The 20,767-nt window shown below is 45.9% G+C and overlaps 1 protein-coding gene across 3 annotated transcripts in view; it reads left to right on the top strand.

Annotated features, from left to right (window-relative positions):
* eIF5 (eukaryotic translation initiation factor 5) overlaps positions 1-20,767 on the top strand; it is a 53,356-nt gene that overhangs the window by 11,341 nt on the left and 21,248 nt on the right. For 2 of the 3 annotated variants that reach the window (XM_084580698.1, XM_084580699.1), the window contains exons 3-7: positions 4,946-5,087; positions 5,188-5,252; positions 7,208-7,816; positions 8,758-9,132; positions 14,898-15,131. In XM_084580698.1, coding sequence (XP_084436824.1) covers positions 7,742-7,816; positions 8,758-9,132; positions 14,898-15,131 — 684 coding nt within the window. In that variant the 5' untranslated portion in view covers positions 4,946-5,087; positions 5,188-5,252; positions 7,208-7,741. The remainder of the gene's footprint in view (positions 1-4,945; positions 5,088-5,187; positions 5,253-7,207; positions 7,817-8,757; positions 9,133-14,897; positions 15,132-20,767) is intronic. The other variant, XM_084580700.1, reaches the window with a different exon arrangement.

Below are 20,767 nucleotides of genomic sequence, written 5' to 3'. Positions count from 1 at the left end.
CTGAACATACAGTGCCAAGCAGTTGAGGACAATAGCCAATTAAGGAACACAAGAGCTTTGTATAAGACAATCAAAGATATCAAAGGAAGCTTCTGTGCTATGATAAAGGACAGACGAGGCAAGGACCTCACTGAAGCCTCAGAGATAAAGAAGAGGTGGCAGGAATACACAGAAGAACTGTACAAGAAGGACCCGAATGTGCAAACCCAACATAAAACGGTTGTGATTACCGATCTCGAGCCGGGCATCCTGAATAGTGAAGTTGAATGGGCCTTAGCCAGCCTTGCTAAGAACAAAGCTAGTGGAATTGATGGCATTCCAGCTGAGTTGCTTCAAAACCTCAACCATGACGCTGTTAACATTCTGCATACATCATCTCAGAAGATTTGGACAACCCTGCAGTGGCCACAGGATTGGAGGAGGTCAGTTTACATCCCCATTCCAAAGAAAGGCAGTGCCATAGATTGTTCCAACTACCGCACGATCGCGCTTATTTTGCATGCTAGCAAGGTGATGTTGAAAATCCTCAAAGGTAGGCTGCAGCAGTTGGCAATTTGGTCTCTAGTTCCTCTGCCCTTGCGAAACCCAGCTTGCACGTCCGGAAGCTCCCGATCCAGAGACCAAATTGCCAACCTTCGCTGGATCATGGAAAAAGCAAGAGAGCTCCAGAAACCCATCTACTTCTGCTTTATTGACTATGCGAAAGCGTTTGACTGCGTAGATCACAGCAGATTGTGGCAAGCTCTCCAAGAGATGGGAGTTCCAGTTCACCTCATCTGTCTCCTCAGGAACCTGTATGAAGGGCAAGAGGCCACAGTCAGAACTGGGCATGGTCTTACTGATTGGTTTCCGATCGAGAAAGGAGTGAGGCAAGGCTGCATACTGTTGCCCTGCCTATTTAACCTATATGCAGAGTGCATCATGAGGAAGGCCGGTCTGGACGAGTCTTCAGCTGGAGTGAAGATTGCTGGAAAACGTATCAACAACCTTAGATATGCGGATGATACCACTTTAATGGCAGAAAGTGAAGTGGAACTCAAGAGACTTCTGATGCGCGTGCAAGAAGAGAATGAGAAGTTTGGGCTTAAACTGAACATTAAAAAGACAAAGATCATGGCGTCTTGCCCTATCAAGTCTTGGAGCATCAATGGACAAGAAGTGGAAGCTGTGACAGATTTTCTGTTCTTGGGCTCCAAGATTACCTCGGAAGGAGACTGCAGCCATGAAATTAGGAGACGCCTGCTTCTGGGAAAGAGAGCAATGGTTAGCCTTGACCGCCTAGTAAAGAGCAGAGACATTAGTCTGCCAACCAAGATCCGTATAACTCGTGCTATGGTCTTTCCAGTTGTGATGTATGGATGCGGGAGTTGGACTGTGAAAAAGGCTGACCGCTGAAGAATTGACGCATTTGAATTGTGGTGCTGGCGAAGACTCTTGAGAGTTCCTTGGACTGCCAGAAGATCAAATCAGTCGATATTGTCAACCAAAGACCCTGACTGCTCATTGGAGGGTCAAATTCTAAAGTTAAAGCTCAGCTACTTTGGTCATCTGATGAGAAGAGAGGAGTCGCTGGAGAAAGATTTGATGTTGGGAAAAATTGAGGGTCGCCGGAAAAGGGGTAGGCATCGAACGCGATGGTTAGATGGCATCCTTGAGGCACTGCAGATGAAGTTATGCGATGTTAGGAAGATAGTGAGAGACCGGAAAGCGTGGCGTGACATGGTCCATAGGGTCGCGAAGAGAACGACTGAACGACTGAACTGAACTGCTGTTGTACAAGGCAACAGAGAAAAAGTTGTAAGGCTACCTAACAGTGTCTCAATATTTACTGCAGAATATTACGCTGTCTCTGTAGCTGTAAATAAAATTATGCAGCAGAACTGTGAAAAGAGCATAATGTATCCCGATTCTTTAAGTGTGCTTACGGCATTACATTGTAAAAATGCAGTTGAGCCTGTAGTAGGAAACATCATTCACGACATAGAAAAAATCACAGCGCAAGGCCAAACCATATTATTTTGCTGGGTTTCTAGCCACGTCGGGATAGATGGTAACGAAATAGCCGACTCATGTGCTGCGCAAGCTCGAAAAATGGAAATAAAGAAAATTCCAATCCCCTACAAGGATTGTATCAGGTTAGTACAAAGAAGCCTGATAGATAAATGGCAGAAAAAATGGAATAATGAAGAGCAAAATAATCTACACACAGTAAAACCCATAGTAGGAGAATGGAAATTATGTACACAGAAGAAACGCTTCAGTGAGGTGATTTTGTGCCGTCTTCGGATTGGACATACACACTTGACACACAATTTCTTACTGAGAAAAGAGCAAAAACCATTATGCGAAAAATGTGGAGGTGAGTACACCGTGAACCACATTTTGATCTCGTGCACAGAACTTGAACAGGTAAGGAAAAAATATTTTACTCCATTCTATAATGAACACATCCCATTCCACCCCTGTTTACTATTAGGAGACAACCCACTTGTTGAAATCTCATTTGTTTTTAGTTTTCCTAAAGAGTTGGGGATTCTAAATAAGCTGTAATTTTCTAAACACTTTTTATTTTCACTCATAAAGAAGTTCAGCAACCTATTGTTTGGCGCATGATGGCCTTAGTTGCTTATGTGCCAAAAAACCAACACAACAACAGCATTTCAACACTTTGCTGTTGTCTCAGCAGTGCAGTCACTCTTGTACAGAGAAAAAAAAAATTTTTGGTATTCCTGGGTAGTAATTTGATATTTTTCTTTTGTGTTCCTTTAAAGCAGGACGGGCCTCTTGGAAAAAACGAAAAAAATTATTTACTCTTAGACTAAATGAAATGAAAATGTCTTGGTCAGTTTTTTGTGCTTTCAAATATGTGGTCACTTTTGTGATGTGTTAGTTTTCAAATGATTGGACATTTTCACTCCTTTGTTACAGAAACGAAGAAAAAACTACTAATCGGAAGACTATTATTAACATGTGGCTAGATAGTATATGGTATTAGGAATGCAATGCAGGAACTGCTTTTTGATTGAGGCAGTATTAGTCATTTTACAACTTGTTGAATTTTGATGCTGGGAAAAATTATGAGAGCCATTTGAATTTGAGCACACAAAAAAATAAGAACAGGGCAAGAAATCTGTTCCCAACATTGTGCAGTGTAATCACTCAGGAACATGGTGAAATAAAAATTCCTTTATCTACTCTACATGTGAAGATACTCTTCTTGTAAGCTAGCAAACTATCAGAAATTCTCGTTTTGAGAAAACGAGGAAAAAAATGAACAGAGATGGAGATTTATTAAGCTCGTTTGCACGCTATAAAGTTGTAATAATGGCCCAGGAAGGGAATAAATTATTCGGTACATAGTAGATGGGCTGTAGGTTTCCGAAGTGTCATTTTCAAATTTTTTTCTTTCATAATTTTCAGCCCTTCAGGAGCCCCGTCCACCCTTAAAAGAGGGTTAAATTGCTAAGCCATTGTTGAGTTGGCAGCAACAGTTTTTTTTTATCATTTTGAGTTGGGAAAGTTGTAGGTCTAACATTCAGTGGGCATGTATTGCACAGTTTGTGTCGATTGATAGGGCATGTCTATGAAAGCTTTTAAATTGGGGCAGTGTTTTTTATATGTAATATATATATATATATATATATATATATATTCACATTCCATAACCATGCCCCCCCTTCCATAAAAACATTGCTTTCCTAGCAGGATCACAAGGCCCATATCATGTTGCCCATGGAACTGTCATTCAGTTAACTAGCGTTATACCCGAGTGCCATAATGCACTCTCTTCCACATTGCAATAGTGCCCCTTTATACTCCATTTTGTCACTTCTTGCAGCAGTGTGGAGGTTAGACACTCCTCCAAGCCAGTCAGAAGAGTGCATTAAATGTTTCTCCATGCCTGATCATTCGCTTCTCTGCGTGCAGTGTACGCAGATGTGGTCTGATGAGAGCATTAGTAGACCTCTTAGTGCTGAGTATTGAAGGAACACAAGGCAGTTATAGGATAACATGTGCATTTTTATGTACTTTGATCATGAGCCTCTTTTACTTAGTCGCTAAAATGTTTACTTAGACTCTCTAGCTTCAGCCTAGTGGTGCTATCTGATTGCTAGAATGGAGACTGCTTTTGTCTGCAGAACAGTATTCTTTTAGAGCAGCACTGGAAATAACAGATGAACCAAAATTATTGCTCGTAGATTTTGCTATAGGTGATACAATAGAAAACGAAAAACAAAAGCCCGATTTTTTGGTGAAGTGTGCTTTGTTGTTAGTGGTGCAAGGAACTGCTGAAATGAAACGCACACAATGGTGTGTCGTTTTTTTGCGATACACTTTGGGGGGGGGGGGGGGGGGTGAATGCTAGCACTAACTGCGCTGCTTGAAGCATTTTGGTTTATTGGGGTGGTTAGTGCTGGTCAGCTCTACTGCAGTTGAGGTGTGACGCAGCTGTTTATATTTTCGCGTCGCTGGTCAAGTTCCTAGATTGCAGTCTGGTAAGAGCGCGACTGACAACCAAAAGCGCTGCATGTCCACGTCCTCGAGTGCCGAGACTGCGTGGGAATGAACATCCGGTGCCGTAGCAGCGCACATATCTGGTTGCAACAATGGAAGGTAGCTGGCAGTTCCGTTCATTGTGAGCTCCCCTGAAGGGGGATACTTTTTCCTCTCTGCTGCAAGTGGATAGCGCGAATATGTGTGTCATGTGACAGCTGTCCCTCTCTAGAACACCCGAGAATGCATCCCATCCGCGAGGGGTAGGAGGACACTGCGCAGAAGTGATCGAGCCATTCGTAGCCACTGCGTAGGTCTGTCCGGCCACTGCTGAGTTTTCATTTGAGTGCCTTTATGTTGTTGTTGTTTGTTTATTATTGGGCATTTTCTATCTCCCTCATTCCCTCTGTTTTGGAAACCGTGCACATCATTGTTTCTTTTTTTTGTGCAGAATTCTTGGGACGAGGCAATCCAGCTAACTACCGGCAACAGATAGAGCCTAGCAGCTGCACCCTTGAGCCGGACAGGTTTATGCATTTCCGGGGGACCCTGACCACTACCACTGGCCGTCTTCACGCTAAACGAGAAGACAGGTGAGATTAAATAAACCTGTTTGGGGCTCGATGCCTATGTATATGTTGAAGAGGTTCTGTCATGGGTCAGTTGGATTAAATTTTACCCTTTTTGTTTCAGGAGAACAAACACACTTTGTAATGCAATTAACAGTTAACCTTCATATCCTACCACGGAATAATTAGGTAAGTTTGCTTTTCTTTTATTGTGGTCGCTTTGGCTTTATGCAGTCTGCTCCAAGTCGAAAGCAGGTTGAAAAATGCATAGCATTACAGTATCTGCGCAATACCGCAACCATGGAAGAGTCCAAACATTATCTTAATTCATAAGAAAGGGGACGCTATGGACTTGAAAAATTACAGACCAATCAGCTTACTGTTTGTTACGTATAAGGCATTTACTAAGGTAATCGCTAATAGAATTAGAACAACCTCATACTGCAATCAAGCAAAAGATCAAGCATGTTTTCGGAAAGGATACTCTACTGTCGATCATAACCATACCGTCAACCAGGGGATAGAAAAATGCTTGGAATATGACCAGCCCTTATACATAGCATTCATTGATTACGAAAAAGCGTATGACTAAGTAGAAACCTCGGCGGTCATACAGGCATTGCGAAATCTGGGTGTAGAGGAGCTGTATGTGAAAGTGCTGAAAGCTATATATAGTGGCCGCACAGAAACTGTAGTTCTTCATAAAGAAAGTAGCAAAATTTCTGTAAAAAAAAAAAGGTTTAGGCAGGGAGGCACAATCTCCCCAGTACTATTCACAGCTTGCTGCTTGAAGTATTCAGAGACTTGGAATGAGAGCAGTTAGGTATAAGGGTAGATGGAGAATACCTCAGTAATCTGCAATTTGCTGATGACATTGGCTTGCTAAGTAAATTAGGGTATGAACTGCAAAGAATGATTGGTGACCTAGACTGGAACGGTAGTAAGGTAGGCTTGAAAATCAATATGCAGAAGCCTAAGGTAATGTTCAACAGCATCGGGAAGGAACAGCAGTTTGTTAGGTAGTGAAGCACTGGAAGTAGTAGGTGAATATGTTTACTTAGGACAGGTAGTAACCGCAAATCTGGACCGTGAAAAGGAAATAGCTAGGAGAATAAGATTGGGATGGAGCGCATTTGGCAAGCACTCTCAGAGTGACTAGCAGCTTACCGGTATCACTTAAGAGGAAAGTATACAACAGTTGCATCTTACCTGTTTTCACCTGTAGGGTTGAAACGTGGAGGCTAACGAAGAAGGTTCTACTTAAGTTGAGAAAAACGCAGGGGGCTATGGAACAAAAAATGCAGGGGTAAAATTAAGAGATAGGAAGCGTGCAAAGTGGGTCAGAGAAATAATTCGTTACTGACATTCTAGTGGAAATCAAGCAGAAGAAATGGGCATGGGCAGGGCATGTAGCACAAAGAAAGAGTACCGGATGGTTGCTTAGGGTAACAAACTTGATTCCATGGGAAGGAATGCGTAGCAGAGGGCGGTAGAAAGTTAGGTGGGTGGATGAGGATGAAGACGATCGCAGGGGCAAAGTGGATGCAGCTGGCACAGGACCGGGTGAATTGGAAGAATATGGGAGAGGCCTTTGCCCTGTTATGGGCAAAGGCCTCTCCATGTTTGCCATTTTACCATGTTTGCCGTGTTATGATGATGATAAATACGATGATTTGTGCTATGGTGAAGCTGCAGCTTAAAAAGTGTTCTAATAAGCAGTTCTGCTGTACATATCCATTTGTTGTCGCCATCTGAAGCATTAGGCAGTAGCAAGGACGATGTGGCTTCATGTGAAGATGTTAAAAGAATTAACATATACTGAAATTTATGTGACATGTCCAAGCTTCACATTTTACAGTAGTTCTCGCTATTCAGCTTGTCGGAAAACATGACGGAGGTTTTTCTTAGGCGGGGTGTATTGCAATAGAGTTCATGTCAGATTTTTAGTCAGCCATATGGTGTCAGTGCCGGTATAGATAGGTGCTTTTTTTACTAACAATCTGTTCAGTGGTGCTTGTTTGATGCTTATTGTTCTTTCCCTTCTTTTCTTTTCCCCTCTCCCTCCCAATTTTCCACTGTATTCATGGCATTCATCGTCCTTGCCGCCGTTGTGCTGGTCCCTGTTTCTGCCGTAACATACCCAGACTGCCCCCGTATAAACCCCGCCAAAGATTGCAGCCGTTCCAGTCCTGACTTGTCTTTTCTCTCTCTCTCTCTCTCTATCGAAAGTTCTCTCGCGCTGTCTTCCCTCCTGCCTCCCGAAGCTCCTATCTGTGGTCTAGTCCTTCGCTCCTGCCCCTCTCCGGCAGCTCATTCCGTTTCAAGCTGCCGTCTCGCCTGAAAACGTCGCTCTCTGAGCTGTGGCCGCGAGTCGTCCCTGACTCGTCGTGTGTCAGCAACCCTGTCTGCCCATTCGTGCACCCTGTCTCCCCACCACCACCCTCACCTCTTCACTCCTCCTCCCACCTCGTTTTCGGGGGTGTGTAACTGCTGGCACTGCCCCTTGTCGTCCCCGCCGTCCTCCTCGTGCCGCCTTCTCCGCGCGGAAGCTGCTGCTGCTGCCCGCTGTTAACTGTCCTCCGAGACCGGTGCCACTGAGTTTCTGAGCGCAGTCTTTCACCCCTCCTTTTGCCACTTGTTGAAAGAGGTGTCCCGTGTCGGATTCTTCAACCATCACCATGGGGAGCGTCAACGTGAACCGTAGCCTCACGGATCAGTTCTACCGTTACAAGATGCCCAAGATCATTGCCAAGGTGGGTGGCTTCTTCTGGTTTTCACTTTGTTGTGCTCTTCTTTGATGTATCTATGCCAGCCGAATCGCCCTCTTCGCAGTGGGAGCCATCGATACACCTCACTTCAGTTAGTTGCTGCAGTATGGCGTTAGCCTTAGGGTACAAGCTGCTTACGGCAGGTATGCAGCGCTGGCATTGTGATGATCGCTTGCTCCCGCTCATATGCCACGCGTCTGCCAAATTCTAGCTTTCTACCCCTTCTGATGTAGCTCCAGCTTCATCCGTGGCACGGCGCTTTTTCAAATGCCAGTCTGCTGGAGCAGCACCTTTGCTTGCCGTTTGCAGAGATGGCTTCGGTTTTCGCTCCACTTGTCACTTGAGCATCGCGGCTAGCAATACTCGAGGCATTGTTCTAGTTGTCTTCGTCACTGATTGCTGCTGCTTGCAAAACAGATAAAGTGATTCAAGTTGTTACGTTTGTTTGCTTTGGCCAGAACAGCATCTCACTAGTTCTGCGTTTGTGTCTTGGTCTCTTCTTCTCCCGTGTCTTGCTCGCGCTGTCATTTCTTTGCATCTATTATGAACCAGCTAGCCCGACCTGACCACAAATGAATCCTCTCAATGCAGTATTTGCACGAGAGATGCCAAGCCGATAATTTAATTGGCCACCAGGAAGGTGCTTTGGCATCAGCTGCAGTGCCATGCCTTCGAGAAAGGAGTTTACTTTCCGCTTCCTAAATCGATCTTAGCTGTAGGCTACAGAGGACAGAGAAACATCTTTGTTTCTGTAACAATGACAGCTTATCCTGTTAAAAGTACAGCTGCAACTTGGAAGCTTTTCATGCGTGGGAGTTTCGAAAAATGCCTTCTTGGGGAAGATGTACCATGACTTTTTTATTTAATTTTCTTGTGTTCTTTACTTTCCTTTTTTTTTTTGCTTGTGTTTTTTGTGGGGGGCCCAGGTGGAGGGCAAAGGCAATGGCATCAAGACGGTGCTGGTGAACATGACCGAGGTGGCCAAGGCACTGAACCGGCCACCTACCTACCCAACCAAGTACTTTGGCTGCGAGCTGGGCGCCCAGACCCAGCTGGACGCTAAGAACGACCGGTACATCGTCAACGGGGCGCACGAGGCTTCCAAGCTGCAGGACATCCTGGATGGCTTCATCCGCCGCTACGTGCTGTGCGCCTCGTGCGACAACCCCGAGACGGTGTTGGGCGTGCTGCAGCGCAAGGGGATCATCACCACCAAGTGCCGCGCCTGTGGACACGCGGGCACCCTCGACTCGGCTCACAAGCTCAACACGTTCATCCTCAAGAATCCGCCACCCACCCAGGTGCGCCCCTTCCCTCTTCCCATCTGTGCATTTACTGTCGGGACACCTTTCTTATTTGTTGTAGTGACTTGCTCAATTTTGTCCCCTTACCCTATTATGTTTAAACCTGGACACATGAAACACAGGCCTCACTGCGGTAGTACGGTGGTTAGGGCGCTTGACTACTGTGCCTAGAGATGAGAGATCGAATCCGGGCCTCAGCAGCCACTTTTCGATGTAAAGGCGCCCGTTTGCTGTGCAATGTCAGTGCACGTTAACAACCTCAGGAGGTTCGAATTTCCGGAGCCCTCCACTATGGCGCCTTTCATAGCATGAGTCACTTTGTGACATTAAAGGGACAGAACACTGGAATTTAAGCATCAAAATTTTTTCGCCACATTGGAAAGATTGCTGTCTAAAGTGTTCGGCACCTTAGCGGCTTTGGTAGAAACGCTGTAAAAAACTTTTACGGATAATTGTTCGATCGGTGCATGTGCCCGTTTTTATGTAGTCCGATGCTGAAAACCATGAGCGGTGAACGCGGTGATGACTCTGGTCTTTGACAAAAAAGGCTTGCCGAAAGTAAATGTAAATTAACCCATCAGACAGTGATGATTTTTTTTTTTTTTTTTTTTTTTTGTAGAGTTGCGTTCATTTGAGTTTCCACATTAAAGTCTGTTACAGTGGAGTAACATATCCTCATCGACTTAAGTTTTAGTGGGCTGTATCACTGCTTCATCTAAGGAACTCAAAACAATGTGGCGTTATTAAGTGCATTTTCATGCAAACAGCGGATGACGCTGACGACGCGTTATCGCTTGCGATGACAGACGCGATACGGGAGGCCGAGATCGCCGAGGTTGGTATGGTCGGTACAGCAGGCATGCTTCAAACTCCGGCTCCTTACGTTGACGCGAAAGATACGCAGTTGGAAGTGGCAGCGCAGTCGGTCTAGTAGTGATGTAGCAGAAGCAGCACTAATAGAAGCGTCTCCGTGCCTGTTGGCAACGCCCTTCGCTAACTTCGCGATTCGGACAGCATTCACAGAACGACAACGTATGCAGTGTTTTGAACTTCTTAGCGCGCATCGTGGCCGACCGTGCAATAATCCACAAAGCGCACATAACCGTTCAAAACACGCCACCAGAATTCATAACGAGCAATGATCACGGCAATCTCAAAATGGTGAAATGTGAAGCGATTCAGCGAGCGCACAAAGAACACCAGCTCAGTAGGCAGCCGGAGCAGACGACGCGCCGGGGAGGGGCCTCCGCGTCAGCGCGCGCAGCAGCCAATAGCAGTGCGCGATCCCCCGCGTTCTCACGGAGCGCGCGCTTTGACCAATCACAGCCCTAACTCGAGACGCGGGAAGTTCAACAATCCCTGTGAGGCCCCCATTCACAAGCGAGCCATGCTTCTGCTACGCCGCGGACGCCGCCGGCGAAGGCAATATGGAAAAGGTCAAGCATTCACAAACAAAACAAGACCAAGATGGCGGCGCTCAGTTCAGCGGCAGAGAAATGACGCGCGCGAAGTTTGGGTACTTTTGCTGTTCGCTCGCGACTCTGGGGCTGCCGCGCCCAGTTGTATATTTAATTTAAAGCAGTTCCACGATGAATTAGGCGTTTATAATTATAGGAACGGTAGTTTATAACATATACAGCCGAGATATGTACTTTTTGAAAAGCCGACTTTTTCGCGATTTTTCGACTTTCAAAGCCCGCGTCCCCCCTTAGACCCCGTAAACCAAACCAAGCATCAAACACAGATGGGGAGAATTATTGGCTATGCCAAACTTTTTTGTGATATTTTCAGCTGTTCACCGTAATGAGGTTCCCCTGTGCTCTGTTGTTACTGACTGGCTTTACACTTATATTTTTGCTATAATGCTCATGACTTTTTATTGATGCTCGCCTTATGCTTCTAGCTGTCGTAAAAATAGTGGAAAATGGTTCGGAACATAAAAGGGTTCGTAAAAAGCTATTTATTAAAAGTAGAAAACTCCGTGAGGAATAGGCTTCCCATTAGCCCTCTCCTCAAACAAAAATTTTCAAGCTAGCATCACTACCGTATTTACTCGCATAATGCTCATACTTTTTTTTCGCGGAAAATAGATGCTAAATTGGAAGGTGCGGTAATTATGCGGGGAAAATTCTCGAGCAAATGTTTTAGAGTGCTAAAAGCAAATTTAAATAGGTGCGAATCGGGATTTTTACATCAGCTATTGTAAATATAACCAAAGCAGAACTTACCCTTGTTATAAAAGTACAGGGTCGCCAAAAGTACTTTATTTACTGCACGAAGCCTCATCATCACTCCCCACGTTCTGTGGGATAATGCTCACAGCAGACCATAAAGTTCTATTCTTGATCAGAGACTTGATCCGAGCCCGTGTCGACACTGCAATCACTGTCTCCAGTAGCGGACTACTCAGAACTCGTTGACGCCGAAGTGCCTGCTGGCAGCGCGGTTGCCATGCTGTAGCCCATACTCTAAAGCTTTCAGCTTAAAAGCAGCTGTATAACTTGCATACTGCCCCACCGCGATGCGGCACCAAGAACACTGTAGACGGTGGAACAAAGCAAGCAACACGGACAGAACGAAGGAACAATAGCAACGAAATGCGGAGACATTTCGAAAAATGGCGACTGCGAGCATCATGGAGGTAAAAAAGAAAGACTAGCATAACCGATGATGATAATCTACTCGAGCACGCTATCGCCGCCTGGTAGCGCGTGCACACAAGGCCAGCTAGGTTCAGTAGCACTCCAGAGATGGCGCTTGTTACTACTAGCAGACGACTCTCACAGTGGTAATATTGGGAGTGCGATGATTATGTGAGGAATAAAAAATTCCAATTTTTGAGGCCCAACGTTGGGGGTGCGAGCATTATGAGAGTAAATACGGAAACGGCGAAAATACAGGCGATCGAAAACGAGGCGCCTTTCCCTTCAACTGAACTTGCAGCGCGCCCCGTCACACTTCGTGCTGCTTGCGTTTATGGGAGCTTTGCGTCGTAGGGGAGATTTGCGCAGGAGGGATGTGTTGCCCAATTGGTTGCGAGCGGTCGCCAGGAGCACTCTTTTAAAATTATGTGTAAATTATCGTCTCTACGCAAAGCTTTTAAATTTGACTTGAATATTCACAAAGACCACGGGGGCCCTTTAAACTCCGTAAACTAAACTGAACCGAGCAATTAGTGTGAACGCTTTAATTTAGAGGCTACTGCCCCGAGCAAAATCTTGCCTTGCTTGCTTGTGGAGCAGCTGTGTAGCAACACTATAACTGTTAGCCAAGCATAATAATGATGCTGTGTCCATATACATGATAGCCATGAGCAGAATCAGATGACTCGACCTTTACCATATAATCCAAAATATTACTAGATTTTTTCTCAAAAAAAAAAAAAGAAAGAAAAGCAAGCTAAAGGAGCTCCTCGTCTTAATAGCGGTCTTTAGCAGAATTTTTGGCACAGTCTGGCAACAAGTGGCGTGCCTGCTCGTGAACTATAGTGAACTAGAATACTTTCTATTGGCGCCGCCAGATGGCGCCACTGCAACATCTACTATTGCAATAGTGCGACATAGTACCGATGCTTTTGTGCGCCTATTCAGTAAAAGTGGTGATTTTTTCCCTCTGCCGACGTATGTGGACCTCCACCCATGATAGAAGGCGTTTCATTCGACATTATTAGGGTTTTCGCCGTTGCACTAGGGGGAAAGCACTCTTATTTCGCTGGCGTCTGCTACATCTCATGCGGGGCGAGTTATCGCGCATTGTAAATCATTACGGCACATTAATTTGTACGGGACAGGTATTTTTCTGAGCCCTGCAGAGCCCGTTTTATTACAGAGCCAACTCAACTGTCGGCAGCAGACTGGTAGCAGAGTGGCCAGGCATCGTGCGCACGCACGGGTTCTCGCATCTCTCCAGCCACGTCGCAGTAACTTTCCTTTAGCCAATAATGATGATTATATTACACTGCGCTATTCGGTATCCACTGGTAGCCAGGATTACTCATTTTAGCGCGATATCTGCTTAGCGTTAGGAAATTTGCCAACTGGTAAAGTGATGAGCATTTTTTGACAAAGTGGTCATGAAAAAAAAATCCTACGCTTTGAAATGAATCATCCGGCGATATTCTGTGGCGTCACCATTATTCTCTGTTCACAGCAACAATATCTGTTATAAATCATCGCTGTAAGCCAGGTGCTAAAATCCTTTCATCATCTCATATGCATAACATATATGCCAAAAATACATACTACACGAGGAGGGCAGAGCAGTTTTGTTTAGGTACTTCACAAGGCTTCTCCGCTACTGTTTTATTTTGAGTGCATGGGACAAAAGCCATCAACAATGAGTTGGAAATTTTTGACTACACAAACAGTCCTAAGAGCATCAATCTGCTCATCTTCAGGAGCTTTGAAGCTTGACATTGCACTGGTTAATGCATTTTGTGAAAAAGTGCATGCGGGTAGTTAAGCAGTGATTTCAGCTGCACCAATTTGACAGTGGTCAGAGCACCCAAGTTAGCAGGTTTGCTTGGCCAGTAGCATACTGAGCATACTATGTCTGCTTGAATTTAGGCTGAAGCAGGTTGTAAACATATTCTCAAGGTCAGCCACAAACTGGTATCACTCGAAGGGTACAAAAGGCCTCTGTTGTCCTTAAAATTAGTAAAATTATACAAGTTTAATACATGTGACTTATCTTTTTCTTTTCAAAAAAAGATTAAACAGCAAAACTTGCACGCTGTTTTCTTCTTTCTTTTTTTTGCACGATGTTGGAACTATAGTCAAATTCTCCCCATTTATCAGGCTTGTAATCTTGGTTATTGTGAGCTACATTACCATTATTATCAGCTGGATTAGACGTCTGCAGTAAATTGTCACTTTTTGCATTTGGCTCTGGAGAAGTTAGCTAATTCAGGTACAGTACAGCTTTGAAGCAAGCTTGCCTTAAGGAACAAAGTATAGTCACTTAAACCACCGCTGCAGCTAAATGTTTTGATCATACTGGAGCATGAAGCAAGGAATGAAACATCCATCCTAACCGTGAATCAGAATTGAAGAAGGTTCTCTAATCTTGACCGAAGCCTTGGTGGTTGCTGTCCTGGCTGTTATGGAGCTCTTTTTCTGATGTCAGTGCAGATTAAAGATTTCCAACCAGAACAGTCTCTTTCTTTCCAGGAGAGGCCGCTAGTTTTCAGAAAAAAGGAAGCGAGGATTGAGTGAGCACTCAGTAGATGCCAGGTGCTAATTGTCAGAGACTTCCAAATTCGAAGTTATCGCCAACTTGTGCATTTTCCACAAGAGGTAGGAGCTGTCATAACAGGGGGACAGCAAAACATATGTGCAGGCTGTTTATTGGGTGAACGCTTGTACCCATTTTTACCGGTGGGGGTCCGGCGGCGGGTTTCGAACGAACCACCTCTCGCAGCCGAGACGGACGCCCAAACCACTCCGGTTAAACTTGTCTGTTACGAAAGCATATGTGCACGGTTATGCGTAGCAAAGCTCTTTGTTGTCAGTTGTTGATCTGAATAACAAGCGCTTCTCATCCTCTTTTCTTTTAAAGTAGCCGAGTAATGACGTCATCTGTAGCTACTGCACATGCTGCAGCGAGCCTGTAAAGTTGGTGGCGGCGCACCTGTTGCTTGGCGCATGGCTTTACACGGAGACCTTGGCTTTTCATGGCGTAGTGAAGCCTTTGCTTCTAAGCGCATTTGCGGGGCTGTTGTTCCCCAGGCAAAGAAATCAATTCCTGGTGCCTTTCGTGTACAGGAGGGCCCCAAGGGGTCCCAGGCTGCGGCCGTGGCGGCTGCCACCGCGGCTGCGACCGCTGCTGCCCCCAAAAGCAAGAGCAAGCGCAAGTCTCGCGACGAGCGCCGCTCGACGACGGATGCACCCAAGCTGCAGAATGGCGGTGGTGAGGACCAGGATTCTGACCCCCAGGAGGACGACTGGGGTGACGATGTGGACGACGACTGGGCCGAGGACACCAGTGAGGACGCTAAGGTACGGAGTGCACTCTGGCCCTAGAACACCCTCTATAGTAAAGTCACTGTGAGCAGCAAAGGAATCTTTACTACTACAGTCAAACCTCGTTATAACGAAGTCTCATTTTGCGCGGAAATTTGTTCATTATATCCGATATTCGTTGTAAAAGTACACACAAATTCCTACAAAAAAAATTCTGTTCATAAACCCAAGTAAAGGCTACCCTAAAATGGAAAGCACAGAGCTGAAAAAAAAAGCATTTTTTCTTTAAAGCGTGGTATAAGTACGCGAAACCTCACCTTTCATTTTGCACTGCCAAGCAAAAATGAGCACACAAATCGGGATTTAGGCCACGCAGAACTGATTTATTTAAAGAATGACGTAATCTTCATTTGGCGGCACTTCACACTATTCGATAAAATAAATTTCTCAACGAAATCGACACTGTGCAGCGCTTTCCCAATGTCAGCTGATTTGGCCACAGGTAGGTTCTCTAGGTACCTTCTCAATTTCCTCGCCATATCGGCGGCCTCGGTGCTGCTGAGAGCTCGCTCTTCGCCTTCTTCACTCTCATCGCTGCTCGTAGCATCATCTGTAGGAAGCAGCTGATTGACAATTTCTTGGTCGGTCAATTCGGGCGCCACAGCCAAGTTGTCGTCGACAGCAATAAAGTGCTTGAACGTAACATTCGGAACCGCCAGTTGACGCCATGTCGTCTCGTCGAAATTGTCCGCTTCACCTTCAGAATCGTGGGTGTCATTGGGCTCAGTCTCGCTGGTGGATGGGGCTAGGCCAGCATCAACAAAGCAATTTCTTATTGTCGACTGTGCCACTTCGTTCCATGCACCGTACAGCATGTCCAGCGTAGTTTTGAGGTTTATGGCCGTTGATATGCACCTGTCTATGTCAAATACGAGCTGCGTAACCAATCGCTTTCGGTAGCAGCATTTTAGTGAGCGAATGATGCCCCTGTCTAATGGCTGCAGCACTGAGGTCGAGTTTGGCGGCAAAAAAACTAGGCGGACTGCTTCAAGTGGTACAGACACCTTATGGGCAGAGCAGTTGTCCAATATAAGGAGCACTTTCCTGCACTGCTCTGCCTTGTCTTTGTCGGAAGGCCTTCAGCCATGCTTCAAAGAGTGACGACGTCATCCACGCCTTTTTGTTTGAGCGATAGTCCGCTTGGACATTTCGGGCATTGCACAGGCGCCTGGGGCGAGCAGATTTACCAATAACAGTTAGCCGCCTTTTATCTGACCCATCCATGTTGACACAAACAACGGTGACGCGGTCTTTGCTTTTCTTGCCTCCTCTGCACAGTTCGCTCTTCGCAACGAGTGACCTTTCCGGGAGCAGCTTAAAAAAAAGCACAGTCTCGTCCACGTTGTAGACATCGCGCATCTCGTAGCCATCCAGTTGCATGCGGAAGCTTTCTGCTCATTTCTCGCAGTTCTCTACATCGACGACTGTTTCTTCGCTCGACAAGGTGAGGCAAACAATCTAGTGGCGGTCTTTAAATCACTGCAGCCAGCCACTGCTTGCATAGAAGTCATCGTGGCCTAAGACGCAAGCGAGACTTCTTGCCTTCATTTGAAGCACGGCACCAGACACAGGAAGGTTGCGCGCTCTAACGTCCTTGAACCACGCGAACAAGGCATCTTCAACATCCTGATGGTGACAATACCTGATGCGCTTCCTGTTGTTCTTCACGGCGCCTGCAAAGTGCACATTTTCTATCTTCTGCCTTGCGCTCAGTATGGTTGACAGAGTGCTAGGCGCAACGCCAAAGTCTGCGGCAATCTCTTTCTTCTTGCGCCCGCTGTCGACCGCCCTGAATATTTTTATCTTTGTTTCAAGAGAAACTGCTTTGCGTTTCAGCGCCGCCATGCTGCAAGACGATGGCACGACCTCTAGGAAAGTGAGCACACGCGCGGGTCGGCAAAAAGTAGGGGCAGGGGCACGCGGGCGGTGGTTCGATCATGTGCAGGTCACATGCCACGCAGCCGTTGATACTAGATTCACTCGCGGTCCCTAGATGGCGTGGCGTGCGAAAGCGCGGGTGATTCAAACACATTTTAGGTGGAGGCGACGCGGGCGGTGGTTCGATCACGTGCCGGTCACATGCCAGGCAGCCGTTGATGCTAGATTCATTCGTGGTCCCTAGATGGCGTGGCGTGCAAAAGCGCGAGTGATTCAAACACATTTTAGGTAGAGGCGATTGATAAAACCGAAATTTGGAGTTTTTAATTTTTTTTTTTTCTTTGCGGATTTTGAGTCGTGAGAATACGAAATATGCTTGGTTAAAACTGATTTAGTGTCAAATTTTCAGTTTTTCATTTCGTTATACAGATAGAACTCCCATAGAAATAAAGCACAGCCAACCAAACTTTGCTTTTACTTCGTTATATCCGATAATTCGCTGTATCCGTGTTCGTTATATTGAGGTTCGACTGTATTCGCCGCAAGATCGCCCTAGGTGTGGCACCACCGTCGCTCCGATAGATTTTGTAGGCTATGTTCAGTGCACCAGGCCGCCCACACACAGCAGCAGCGTGCAGTTCAAATTGTGAGACTGACTCGCGTTCAAGTTAATGGGCTTATTTATATATATATTGTCAAATTTATCATCATACCCATAGCGCCATTGTCTGGCATTACAGTGGTGGTTGAAAAAGAAAAAGTATAAAAATTCCACCGCGCATCACGATAGCTCGATATAATGAATCCCGCAGGACAACAAAAAATTATTCATTATTTTGAAATATTATTGTAATGAAAAACCTGCAATTATTAGCCAGTGACCAAACCTAGGAATGAAAATGATGTACCTTGGCAGTAGGCACGTGTGTAGACAAGGAGAACCTCAAACGAAAATGTTGCACTAACTCCAAAGCTGATTTATTTAAAGAAATAACTTTCTTCTGCTGCGTGCAGCACACACGACCACACATTGCGTTACACTACTACAGTGCATACACCTTCCACTTTGCGCAGCACCTCTTCGGGTGCGTGGTTGCACTGAGCGATGAATGTATGAACTTTGTCCATGTGCAAAAGAACATCGATATGACCTGATCTTCAATGTTCCCTGAAATTTGAAAATCTGGTCTCTGTCTTTAAAAATGATTGTGGTGGTCGATGGGGCAATGCTAACTGTCTGCAGAGGCCGATTGGCTTTCCAGCAATGAAAGCTGCTTTCCTATCTTCTTGGCACCTTCACTGGCTGCAATCATCGTCAGATCTCACACAAAGTTTGTATTGGCATGAACTAACGACCTGCAAACATGCCTGCAAACAACATACAGTCAAATCTCGTTACTACGAATACCAGATTAACGAATTTTTCAAATTAACGAATATTTTTAAAATCCCCAACTGATTTTCAATATTTTCAATGTAAAAATACTTCAGTACTACGAATTTCAATATAACGCATATTTCAGATTAACGAACATATTTATTTCTTCCGCTATTATCAAGGAACATCAGTATAACGAATTCGGCTAAAATTAACAGCGCCGCAACTCTCGCGTGAAACAGAAATCGCCGTTTCTGTGTGTACGTCCCATGGGCAGTACCTATCATCATCGCCATATTTAGCGCCAACTCCTAGCGCCACCGCAAAGCTGTGGTTTAATATCCAATGGCTTAGCAGGCCTAGTGGCCTAGTCCTTGGCCTAGTCGCCTGGCTTTTTCTCTTTGTGTTGTGTGACGTTCGGTCGGGCGTTCGTGTTCACGTACGCGCGAACAGGTGTTTTTTGTTGCTGGTGGCCTTACTGCGAAAAGTCCGATGATGAATGCAGCCAATGACGGCGCGAAGAAGCGAAAGCAGTTTTCACTGCAGGAAAAAGTGGACATTTTGCGAGAAATCGACGGAGGAAAAAAAAACAAATCGACCTCTGCAGGCAGCGTGGCATTGCCCCATCTACCGTCGCGACCATTTTGAAGGATCGTGACAAGGTTACAAAACTTCACCGGGAATCTCAACTTGCTCCTACGAGGAAACGGCTGCGTCTAGGAAACTTTCAGGATGTAGACCAGGCTGTCCTCACGTGGTTTAAAGACGCCAGACTGCAAAACGTTCCCATGTCTGGCCCAATGCTGCAAGAAAAGGCACGCGAGTTTGCCGATGCACTTGAAATAACTGGGTTTGAAGCAAGTGCGGGCTGGCTTTTCCGTTTCCGTCAAAGGAACGGAATAACTTGGCAGGTAGTGTCAGGTGAGGAAAAGGCAGCTGACAAAGAAACCGCGGATTTCTGCGGAATGATTGTTTTCGTGAGGTGGCTGAGTCATACTGTGAAGACTACATTTTCAACGCGGACGAAACCGCGTGTTTTTACCAGCTGCTGCCAGATCGGATGATGCACTTCAAAGGACAGCAGTGCAAAGGAGGAAAAAGTCTCATCTTCGCTTAACAGTTCTGCTCTGCTGCAATGCAACAGGCACGAAGAAGATTAAACCGCTCGTCATCGGCAAGTATGCGCGAAGCCTCGCTGCATGAAGAATGTCATGTCGACACCGTACGACTACCGTGCGAACAAACGTGCCTGGATGACCAGAGAATTGTTCTCCGAGTGGCTCATCAAACTCGATGATCAAATGAGGAAGGATGACAGAAAAATTCTTTTGGTTGTCGACAACTGCTCTGCGCACATCGTGAGTGTTCGCCTGACACACGTTCGTTTAGAATTTCTGCCGCTTAACACATCTTTGCTGCAACCGCTAGATCAAGGCATTATTAAGAGTGTGAAGGCAGAATTTCGTAAGCGCCTTGTACAGCGGCTGATTATCAGTCTGCGCCTGAAGCAGCCAACTGTAGGTAACATTCGCCAGGCAGCGGAAATGTTCACGGGATCTTGGTGGAATTTGAAGGCGTCTACCATCAGCAACTGCTGGCGGAAAGCAGGGCTTGTCAAAGCGCCTGTGCATCAAGACGACCTGGAGATGAATGACAACGGCCCGGAAGACCTGTGGACCGAGGTTGAGAAACTGCTGCCCGCCGTCTCTTCTTTCGACGACTACGTGGAAAGCGACAGCGCAGCACTAACGTCGGCGGAGTTGACGACCGAAGACATCATTGACAGCATTCGCGACGTGTCCAGTGACGATGACGACCCGACAGAAGAGGACTGTGGATCACTGAACACCGATGAAGATGAGACTATAACGCACTCGGACGTTTTGATCCGCATGAACAAAGTCCGCACTTTCATCGCTCGGTGTAGTGATGTGCCCGATGAGGTGTTGCGCAAAGTTGAAAGTGTGGAGGCATTTCTGATCAGTCGTGCGTGCTGCACGCACCAGCAGAAAAATAAGATTTCTTTAAATAAATCATTTTTGAAGTGAGTGCAACATTTTCATTTGAGCGCTCTCTTGTCTCTACACGTGTTTACTGGCAAGGTAAGTCATTTTTGTTCCTAGGCTTGACCACAGGCTCACAACCAGAGATTTTTCATTACAACGACATTTCAAAATAACGAACGATTTTCGGCGGTCCCGCGTGATTCGTTATATCGAGATTTGACTGTAGGAAGCAAGCGGCTAGGCTTTCTGGCTACTGTATATTAAACTACAGCTTTGTGGTGGCTTTAGAGCTGGCACTAGATATGGCGAATTTTAGCCGAATTCGCAATACTTCTGTTCCTAGGTTATAG

The sequence above is a fragment of the Amblyomma maculatum genome, chromosome 10 (genome assembly GCF_055883805.1).
Source record: "Amblyomma maculatum isolate TAMU_Amacu chromosome 10, ASM5588380v1, whole genome shotgun sequence".
NCBI lineage: Eukaryota > Metazoa > Arthropoda > Arachnida > Ixodida > Ixodidae > Amblyomma > Amblyomma maculatum.
Note: the sequence above shows the minus strand (reverse complement) of the source record. Positions and strands in the feature narration are given on the sequence as shown.